This window comes from Piliocolobus tephrosceles, chromosome 4 (genome assembly GCF_002776525.5).
Source record: "Piliocolobus tephrosceles isolate RC106 chromosome 4, ASM277652v3, whole genome shotgun sequence".
Lineage (NCBI taxonomy): Eukaryota > Metazoa > Chordata > Mammalia > Primates > Cercopithecidae > Piliocolobus > Piliocolobus tephrosceles.
Genome location: NC_045437.1, coordinates 46003980 through 46015670, shown reverse-complemented (window position 1 = coordinate 46015670; position 11691 = coordinate 46003980). Strand labels below are relative to the sequence as shown.

The window sequence follows — 11691 nt, the reverse complement described above, 5'->3', positions numbered from 1 at the left end:
GCTGGGACTACAGGCGCCCGCCACCTCGCCCGGCTAGTTTTTTTGTATTTTTAGTAGAGACGGGGTTTCACCGGGTTAGCCAGGATGGTCTTGATCTCCTGACCTCGTGATCCGCCCGACTCGGCCTCCCAAAGTGCTGGGATTACAGGCTTGAGCCACCGCGCCCGGCCTGTTGTAAAATTTTTAATATTCTTGATTTTCTCCCTTTCATGTTTTCTCCAAAGCTTTCAAATATTCTTGATTCTCTGAATCACGTTCTCAGGACAATGTATCCACCACTCTATAGTCTCTGACTATGGCCACTACATTTCAGCATTAACTCTCTTCTGCCCTACATGCAGGTACAGCATCTACATTCTCCTCTTCCAGTTCTTTATTGAGAATATCTTACCCAGTAGCTAAGAAAATCAGAGAATAAGGAAGAACACCTTCAACTGCAGGAAACAATTCTCTATTCTCTATCTTTAGCAATGATGGGAAGTGCCATACCTTCAGCAATATAGGGACTATACTATACAGTTCTAAAGATAATCAATGGAATCATCAAGATGCCACTTTGATTCTAGAAATATGATTCAGTCTCTCTATACCAGAAACAGGATTCATCATCATCTATCAGCTATTAGTCCCAAATTGTTACATAACCTATGGATTAGCTGCTTTGAATTTTTTTTATGGGAATAAACTGGGATTCCATGGAATATTTATATCGTATAATACAATAAGAAAAAAACAGCTATTTCTAAATTTAAGCTATAGTTCATTAAAAGTTCAAATTGTAGTTTCACTCTGATAAGCCAATGAAACACATTTTAAATACCTTGCTCCAGTTTTATCCATCTTGTTTAAAAAACAGATTCGAGGTATATTGTGTTTATCAGCTTGCCTCCATACTGTGAGAGTCTGGGCCTAAAGCAAAGATGAGGAAAAAAATACATACTGAACAAAAGTAACGATGTTACTGGACCTGGAATGAAGAGATCCAAAAATCTACTGTCAGATAAATTGGGCCCTATTCTAGCAGAGAATTAGTGCAACTGTACTTATATTTCTAGGGTCACTCTTCAGCTATCAAGTTAACACAGCCGGGAACGTGATGAAGTGTGAAGAGGAGTGTGCTTCAAACCACTTGAGAATACTCTGGGTGAACTAGGTGGCCACACAAAGAGAACTAACACCTAGAAGGTACTGAGAACCACAGAAAGTGAACTTAACTGAGAATCAGGAGACCTACTTTTTGTTTGGCTTCACTTTTCCTAGTAAATGTCATATGACACTTAACTCATTTAATGTCAGGTCTCTGATCTATGAAATAGGAATTTTGCCTTAATTATTTCAGATACTTGTTTTGAGGTAAAAGAAATATAGCAGTGTACTATAAAGAAGCCAGTTTATTTTTTAGGTAAAATTTATATACCATAAAATACAGATATTAAGTGTATATATAGCTCAATGCGTTTTGATAAAAGTATGTTTGTGTAACTATTACCCCAATTAGGACATAGAACACTCTATTATTCCTGAAATTTTTCTCCTCCCTGTCTCCTATAAGCAACCTGCTCTGATTTCTGTCACCACAGCTTCAGTGTCTTATTCTTGAACCTCATATAAAATAACAAGGCTTCTTTGGTTCAACATGTTTTTAACATTCATCCACATTGTTAGGTATATCAGTTCTTTTTAATTATATAAATGTACTAGTTGGTTTTCCTATCCACCTGTGGATATGCACTTGGATTGTTTCTAGTTTGGAGCTCTTGTGAATTTAGCTGCTATAAACATTCTGAATGTGTCTTTGCTGGACAAATGTCTTCATTCTGTTGGATAAAGATATAGGAGGAGAACTGCTTAAGTATATTTAAACTTTACAAGAAAATTCCGCCGGGTGTGGTGGCTTACGCCTGCAATCCCAACACTGTGGGAGGCTGAGGCAGGTGGATCACTTGAGGTCAGGAGTTCAAGACCAGCCTGGCCACTCTGTCTCCACTAAAAATACAAAAATTAACTAGGCGTGGTGGTGCACGCCTGTAGTCCCAGATACTCGGGAAGCTGAGGCACAAGAATCGCTTGAACCTGGGAGAGAGAGGTTACAGTGAGCCAAGATTGCACCACTGCATTCCAGCCTGGGTGACAAAGAGTGAGACTCCTGTCTCAAAATAAATAAAATAAAATAAAGAAACTTCCAAATAGTCTTCCAAAGTAGTTGCATTATTTTGCAGTCTTTTTTTTTGAGACAGTGTCTCACTCTGTTGCCCAGGCTGGAGTGCAGTCGTGCGATCAAGACTCACTGCAGCCCCAACCTCCCTGGGCTCAAGCAATTCTTCCATCTCAGCCTCCTGAGTAGTTGGGACTACAGGTGCATGCCACCACACCCAGCTGATTTTTTTTTGTATTTTGTAGAGATGGGGTTTTGCCATGTTGCCCAGGCTGGTCTCTAACTCCTGGGCTCAAACAAACCCACCTGCCTCAGCCTCCCAAAGTGCTGGGATTACAGGTGTGAGCCACCATGCCTGGCCTCTATTTTGCAGTCTTATCAACAATGTGTAAATTTTCTAGTTGCTCCATATTCTCACCAACATTTGCTATCACTCTTTTTAATCATAAGCATTCTTTTGGGTGTGAAATTGAATCTGTGATTGTAATTTGCATTTTCCTGATGACTAATGAGATTATGCATCTTTTCATGTGCTTACTAGTCATTCACATGTGTTCTTTTGTGAAGTGTCCATTCAGGTTTTTTGTCCATTTTTTTTCTGGGTTGTTATTATTGATTTATAGTTCTTCATATAGTCTGGATACAAATCCATGGTTATAGATATGTACTGTAAATACTTCAGCATTTATTTTCCAAGATGATCATATTCTCTTATATAATCAATACTATTATTGCATTCAGGAAATTTAATATTTGTATAATACGTTTATCTAACATTACAAGTATTTTCTCATAGTCTATGCCTTGTGTTTTTAATTTTGTTTTAGTGAACAGCTGTAATTTTGATAAAGTTCCAGGAATCAACTTTCGTTATTTATGTTTCGTGCTTCTTATGTCCTCTAAGAAATTTTTACCTACCCCAAGGCTGTAAAGATATTTTTCTTCTAGAAGCTATGTATACATAACTTAACACTGTGATACGCTCCAAATTAATTTTTGTGTATGATGAGGTATGTATGTGAGGGATAGGGGGTAAATATCATAAATTTTCAAAGAACAAAAACATATTGCAAATCAAAACAAACAAAAAACTCCCACCATCCCACCTGCCAGCTAAAAGCCCATCCATTGTTTAAAACAAGTGCCTTCTCCTTCATGAATTCAGAAACTTTCTATTCAAGCACATTTCAGTCTTGTAAGTAATGCAATCTGTTTGAATGATTAAGCATCACATTTATATAAAGTTATAACAACAGAAAGGTGGAACTATTAGGAAATAAAGTGACAGAAATAACAGTGTATAATCAATCTCACACCTTAGTGTCTTCTGCCAGAATGCATGAAACTAAGGCAGGCTAATTTGTTAGCTCGAAAGTAAGGTAGAATCTCTGATCCTTCAAAGTTCTTGACACTACCTTTCATATTTCTCCTTTTACCATGAAATATCTCAGATCACATATAGATTACATCTCAATATTAAATTCTGATTTCCTTTTACCATTATTTTATTTACATGAACTTACCAATTAGATGGTTACGGTTACTAAATTTGATATATTCTACTTTTTAAAAACTCATGCTGTTCTATTTCCCTTTATTCTGGCAATATTATTTACCTCTACACCAGCAGAAGCATCAAATATAGCCACTGCACCATCCAACACTCTTAGGCAGCGCTCAACCTCCAAGGTAAAGTCCACATGACCTAAGAAAAAGATAAGACGTACAATGCCAAAAATCTTTTTAACAAAACAAACAAAACCATCATATGATCCAGCAATCTCACATCTCACTCCTAGTGGGGGGTGTGTGTGTGTGTATCCAAAGGTATTGAAAGGATAGTCTCAAAGAGCTATTTGCACACCCATATGTATAGCAGCACTGGGAGACAAAAGGTGGAAACAACCCAATGTCCACTGATGTATGAATGAACAAAATGTGATATATACATACAATGGAAAACTATACAGAATAAAAAAGAAGCTATTGTAGCACATTGTCACATGCTACAATACGGGAAAATTTGAAGGCTTTATGCTAAGTGAGATAAGCCAATCACAAGAGGACAAATACTGTATGATTCCACTTACATGAGGCATCTAAGCTAGTCAAATTCACAGGTATACAAAGTAGATGGTGGTTAGCAGGGGTGAAGAGAGGGGGCAAAAGGGAACTGTTGTCCAATGAATATAGTTTCACTTCTGCAAGATAAAAAAGTTCTGGACACCTGTTTCACAGCAATGTGATCATACTTAACACTACTAAACTGTACACTTAAAAATGGTTAAGATGGTAAATTTTGTAACATGTTTTTTACCACAATAAAAAGCAAAACAAAAACCCCATACAACAAAAAACTCCAAATGATGCAGCATCTCTGCATTACTGCAATAGTACCATACCTGGTGTATCAATTAGATTGACTCTATACCCCTTCCAATCAAACGTAACAGCAGCTGATTGAATAGTAATGCCTCTTTCTCGCTCTTGGGCCATGAAATCTGTCACAGTGTCTCCATCATCAACATCTAGCCAGGAAAAAGATGATAAAATTTAGTCTTAATAGCAAGTGTATTTTACCGGTGCTCAATATCTACCTGACACAGTTTAATCTGCCTTAAGAAAGATTTTTCCTAAAATATTTGGTTTAATAGAGCCTTTACTCTTTCACTAAGTAAATCCTCATGGTAGAAAAAGTTTTTCAGCTAGATTAGTAATTTTGCCATAAAAGTAATTTTTCACCAAGATGAAAATCTTTTAAGTTTACTGAACCATATACTTCATTTATTTCTTACCTAGCTTCACTATCATTACCCCCTCTTTATCTGATGTCCCTCCCTCCTGATTCCTTGATAGAAGGCAGAGTGGTACAGTGAAAGAACACAGTCATAGCTTTAAATCCCAACTTTACCACTTAGCACTCTATGATCTTGAGGCAAACTACTTAATCTAGTTTGTAAAATAAGGCCAATAAAGTCATCCTTGCTGGGTTGTTACAAGGATGAAATCAGACAATATATATAAAGTACCTAGTCTAGTAGATGATAAATGATAGCCACATGGAATGAGATAAGAGAAAAAAATTCATCCAATATTAAATTATCCTTTACAAACCCATCTCATTACTAAATTTTCCAAAGAGAAGGGATTTATTTGTACAAGTGCAAGTAGTCTCATACAACTTCTACAGTATAAAGTCACAAAAAAACTATCCTGAACTTTATCCAAAAAATTCACTGAAATTATTCTGCAGTAAAATTCTGTAGTTGAATTATGTATATTATTCTAATTAAATTTATAGACAGTAAAAGAAATAAAAAAGTTGTTCTTTACCATTATCATGGCCTTATACTATCATTTATTTCAGCATTAAACCCCTAAAATGGTAGCTAGTTGCCCCATGTATGTGTATGTGTGTGTGCGCATATATGTATTAACATGTATACACACACATAATCTAAACACCAGAGGAGGAAATAGCAAGAAAAATGTATTTGACAGTAACTCAAATATAACTCTATGTTAATATCTATAATTATATTACTGTCAGTTATTCCCAACATCACTGCCAAAGAAAATAATATCATTAAGGATACAAAGACCAAATAACTAACTCTAAGTTCTAAATGAGACAGTAAGTTTTAAAAACACTTACACAGTACTAAGATTTTTCACAATTATAAAGATCTTTATTTCACATTATCTTTATGATTATTCATATGACTAATGAAGTCAACCTTGGATCAGCAAGTTCTACAACAACCTGGATAGTTTTTAGGCTATGATCTGAACTAGAAAAGAACTTCAAAAGATAGCCATACAAAAACACATGGACAATCACTGCAGTTTGGCTCTCAGGAAGCCCCGTCCTTAGGGGAAGTGGGAGAGCCCCACATCAAAGGGGCACCCCGTGAAACAAAAGAATCTGAATAGTAGCCCTTAAGTGCCAGATCTTCACTCTGACATAGTCTACCCAAATGAGAAGGAATCAGAAGAACAATTCTCGTAACATAACAAGGTTCTTTAATGCCCCCCAAAAAATCACACTAGCTCACCAGCAATGAATCCAAACCAAGACAAAATCTAAACTGCCAGAAAAGAGTTCAGAAGGTCAATTACTAAGCTACTCAAGGAGGCACCAGAGAAAGGTGAATACCAGCTTAAAAAAATTGTTTAAATATTACAGGATATGAACGGAAAAATCTCCAGAGAAATAGCCAGCATAAATAAACAATCATAACTTCTGGAAATGAAGGATACACTTAGACAAATGCAAAATACACTGGAAAGTCTCAGCAACAGAATTAAGAAAGTAGAAGAAACAACTTCAAAGGCCAGGTGCGGTGGCTTACGCCTGTAATGCCAGCACTTTGGGAGGCCAAGGCAGGCAGATCACCTGTGGTCAGGAGTTCAAGACCAGCCTGGCCAACATGGTGAAACCCTGTCTCTACAAAAATACAAAAATTAGTCAAGCATGATGGTGGGTGCCTATAATCCCAGCTACTCGAGAGGCCGAGGCAGGAGACTTGCTTGAACCCGGAAGGTGGAGGTTGCAGTGAGCCAAGATTGCACCACTGCACTTTAGCCTGTGTGACAGAGCAAGACTCTATCTCAAAAAAAGAAGAAACAATTTCAGAGTTCAAAGACAAGGCTTTTGAATTAACTCAACCTGACAAAGACAAAGAAAAAAGAATTTTTAAAAAATGAACAAAGCCTCTAAGAAGTTTGGGATTATGTGAAATGACCAAACCTAAGAATAACTGGTACTTCCAAGAAAGAAATCTAAAAGTTTGGAAAATGTATTTGAGGAAATAATCAAGGCAAACTTCCCTGGCCTTGCTAGAGATCTAGACATCCGAATACCAGAAGCTCAAAGAACACCTAGGAAATTCATCACAAAAAGACCATCATTTAGGCACATAGTCATCAGGTTATCTAAAGTCAAGACAGGAAACAATTTTAAGAGCTGTAGGGAAAAAGCATCAGGTAACCTATAAAGGAAAACCTATCAGATTAACAGCAGATTTCTTAGCAGAAACCCTACTAGCTAGTAGGAATTGGGGTCCTATCTTAGTCTCCTTAAACAAAACAATTACCAGCCAAGAATTTTGTATCCAGAGAAACTAAGCTTCATAAATGAAGGAAAGATATAGTCTTTTTCAGACAACCAAATGCTGAGAGAATTCACCACTAGCAAGCCAGCACTACAAGAACTACTAAGAGGAGCTCTAAATCCTGAAACAAACCCTCGAAATACACCAAAATAGAACCTCCTTAAAGCATAAATCTCACGGGACCTATAAAAAAAAAAAAAGAAGGTATTCAGGCAACAAATAGTGACAATAGTAACCTCAAATCTCAATACTAACATTGAATGTAAATGACCTAAACTTTCCACTTAAAAGACAAAGAATGGCAGAAGGGATAAGAGTTCACCAAGTATCTGCTGTCTCCAAGAGACTCACCTAACACATAAAGACTCACATAAACTTAAGGTAAAGGGGGGAAAAAGATATTCCATGCTAATGGACACCAAAAGTGAGCAGGAATAACTGTTCTTATATCAGACAAAACAAACCTGAAAGCAGCAGCAGTTAAAAAAGACAAAGAGCGATATTATACAATGATAAAAAGACTAGTCCAACAGGAAAATACCACAATCCTAAATACATATGCACATAACATTGCAGTTCCCAAATTTATAAAATAATTACTACTAGACCTAAGAAATGAGACAGACAGCAACACAGTAATAGTGGGGGACTTTAATACTCTACTAACAGCACTAGACAGGTCATCAAGACAAAAAGTCAACAAACAAACAATGGACTGGCCAGGCGCAGTGGCTCATGCATGTCATCTCAGCACTTTGGGAGGCTGAGGCACGTGGATTACCCAGGTCAGGAGTTCAAGACCAGCCTGGCCAACACAGTGAAACCCTGTGTCTACTAAAACATACAAAAATTAGCCAGGCATGATGGCGGGTGCCTATAATCCCAGATACTTGGGAGGCTGAGGTACGGGAATCGCTTGAACTCGGGAGGTGGAGGTTGCAGTGAGCCGAGATGGTACCATTTCACTCCAGGCTGGACAACACAGCCAGACTCCATCTCAAAAACAAAAAAGAAACAATGGACTTAAACTATATCCTAGAACAAACAGACTTAACAAATATTTATAGAACATTCTTCCCAACAACTGAAGAATATATATTTTATTCATTAGCATGTAGAACGTTCTCCAAGATAGACCACATGATGGGCTACAAAAGAAGTCTCAATAAATTTAAGAAAATCAAAATTATATCAAGTACTCCCTCAGATCATAGTGGAATAAAACTGGAAATCAACTCCAAAAAGAACCCTCAAAACCATAGAAATACATGGAAATTAAATAACCTGCTCCCAAATGATCACTGGGTCAACAATGAAATCAAAATGGAAATTAAAAAATTATTTGAACTAAACAATAATAGTGACGCAACCTATCAAAACCTCTGGGGTACAGCAAAAGTGGAGCTAAGAGTAAAGTTAATTGCATTAAATGCCTACATCAGAAAGTCTGAAAGAGCACAGATAGACATTCTATGGTCAAACTTCAAGGAACTAGAGAAACAATAACAAACCAAACCCAAACCTAGCGGAATTGAAATAACCAAGATCAGCACAGAACTAAAAGAAATTAAAACAAACAAAAAATACAAAAGTGAAACAAAAAGCTGGTTATTTGAAAGGATAAATAAAATTGATAGACAGTGAGATTAATCAAGAACAGAAAATATCCAAATAAGTTCAATTAGAAACGAAACAGGGGATATTACAAGTGATACCACAGAAATACAAAAGATCATTCAAAGCTACTATGAACACCTTTACACACATAAACTAGAAAACCTAGAGGAGATGGATAAATTCCTGGAAATATACAATCCTCCCAGATTAAACCAGGAAGAAATAGAAACTCTGAACAGACCAGTAACAGTCAGAAAGAAATGGTAATTAACAAGTTGCCAACAAAAAAAGTCTAGGACCAGATGGATTTGCAGCTGAATTCTATCAGACATTCAAAGAATTGGCACCAATTCTATTGATGCTATTCCACAGATAAAGAGGGAATCCTCCCTAAATCATTCTAAGAAGCTAGTATCACCCTAATACCAAAAGCAGGAAAAGACACAACGAAAAAAGGAAAACTACAGACCAATATCCCCGATGAACATAGAAGCAAACATACTCGACAAAATGCTAGCTAACTGAATCCAACAGCATATCAAAAAGATAATCCACCATGATCAAGTAGGTTTCATACCAGGAATGCAGGGATAGTTTAACATCTGCAAGTCAATAAATGTGATACACCATATAAACAGAATTAAAAACAAAAATCACATGATCATCTCAATAGACTCAGAAAAAGCATTTGACAAAATCCGGCATCCCTCTGATTAAAACTCTCCGCAAAATTGACACAGAAGGGACATCATACTTTAAGGTAATGAAAGCCATCTACGACAAACCCGCAGCCAACATTACACTGAACAGGGAAAAGTTGAAAGCATTCCCCCAGAGAAACGGAACAAGGCAAGAAGGCCCACTTTCACCACTTCTATTCAACATAGTACTGGAAGACCTAGCCAGAGCAATCATACAAGAGAAAGAAATAAAGGGCATCCAAATAGGTAAACAGGAAATAAAACTGTCACTGTTTGCTGATGATATGAACGTATACCTAGAAAAGCCTAAAGACTCATCCAAAAAGCTCCTAGAACTGGTAAATAAATTCAGCAAAGTTTCAGGATACAAAATTAATGTACACAAATCAGTAGCCTTGCTATATACCAACAGCAACCAAGCTGAGAGTCAAATCAACAACTTAACCCCTTTTACAATAGCTGCAAAAAAACAAAAATAAAATACTTAGGAATATACCTAACAAAGGAGATAAAAGTCCTCTACAAGGAAAACTACAAAATACTGTTGCAAGAAATCATAGATGACACAAATAGAAACACATCCCATGCTCATGGATGGGTACAATCAATATTGTGAAAATGACCATACTACCAAAACAAATCTACAAATTCAATGCAATTTCCATCGAAATACCTCCGTTTTTCACAGAAGTAGAAAAAAAAAAACCTAAAATTCATATGGAACCAAAAAAGAGTCTGCATAGCTAATGCAAGACTAAGCAAAAAGAACAAATCTGGAAGCATCACGTTACCAAACTTCAAACTATACTACAAGGCCATAGTCACCAAAACAGCATGGTACTGGCATAAAAACAGGCACATAGGGTCAGGCATGGTAGCTCACGCCTATAATCCCAGCACTTTGGGAGGCCAAGGTGGGCAGATCACTTGAGGTCAGGAGTTTGAGACCAGCCTGGCCAACACGATGAAACCTCATCTCTACTACAAATAAAATTCAAAAAAATAGCTGGGCATGGTGGTGGGCACCCATAGTCCCAGCTACTTGGGAGACTGAGGCAGGAGAATTGCTTGAGCCCAGGAGGCAGAGGCTACAGTGAACTGAGACTACACCACTGCACTCCACCCTGGGCAACAGAGCGAGACTCCATCTAAAAAAGTAAAAATGGCACACAGTCCAATAAAATAGAATAGAGAACCCAGAAATAAAGCCAAATACTTACAGCCAATTGATCTTCAACAAAGCAAGCAAAAACATAAAGTGGGGAAAGGACACCCTATTCAACAAATTGTGCTGGGATAACTGGCAAACCACACGTAGAAGAATGAAACTGGATCCTCATCTCTGACCTTATACAAAAATCAACTCAAGACGGATCAAATACTTAAATCTAAGACCTGAAACCATAAAAATTCTAGAAAAGATCATTGGAAAAACCCTTCTAGACATTGGTTTAGGCAAAGACTTCATGACCAAGAACCCAAAAGCAAATGCAACAAAAACGAAGGTAAGTAGACAGGACTTAACTAAACTAAAAAGCTTCCACACAGCAAAAGAAATATGTATATGTTACCTGGATGGAATTGGAGGCCACTATTCTTAGTAAGTCAGGAATGGAAAACCAACATCATTTGTTCTCACTCATAAGTGGGAGCTAAGCTATGAGGATGCAAAGGCATTAGAATGATACAATGAACTTTGGGGACTCAGGGGAAAGGGCGGGAGGGGAGTGAGGGATAAAAGACTACACATTGGGTACAGTGTACACTATTTGGGTAACGGGTGCACCAAAATATCAGAAACCACCACTAAAGAACTTATTCATGTAACCAACCACCTGTTCTCCAGAAGCCAATTGAAATAAAAAATAAAATAAAATAAGCCTTAGGGGAGAAAATTGTTAACCTTGTTGCTTTTTAGAATATAAAGTCTAAGATTTTTTATCTTTAATTATAAATATAATAAACCAGTTATGATAAGGACATAAACTTAAGGGCAATCACAGAGAAAATGTGTGTATATAAAAAAGAGGGAGAACATTCTATGTGGGTTCTATTTTTATATATTCAGTTTCTTGACATCATAAGACTGTGTACATGTCTAGTT

At 37.0% G+C, this 11691-nt stretch overlaps 1 protein-coding gene across 3 annotated transcripts in view; it reads right to left on the bottom strand.

The window, feature by feature from the left end:
- The window catches only part of GFM2 (G elongation factor mitochondrial 2), a 48950-nt gene that overhangs the window by 27244 nt on the left and 10015 nt on the right, over positions 1–11691 (bottom strand). For 2 of the 3 annotated variants that reach the window (XM_023207977.2, XM_023207979.2), the window contains 3 exons: positions 4558–4683; positions 3772–3860; positions 821–909 (listed from right to left, as the gene is read on the bottom strand). In XM_023207977.2, the coding sequence (XP_023063745.1) occupies positions 821–909; positions 3772–3860; positions 4558–4683 (304 nt within the window). Of the gene's footprint in view, positions 1–820; positions 910–3771; positions 3861–4557; positions 4684–11158; positions 11216–11691 lie in introns of those variants that run through there. The other variant, XM_023207981.2, reaches the window with a different exon arrangement.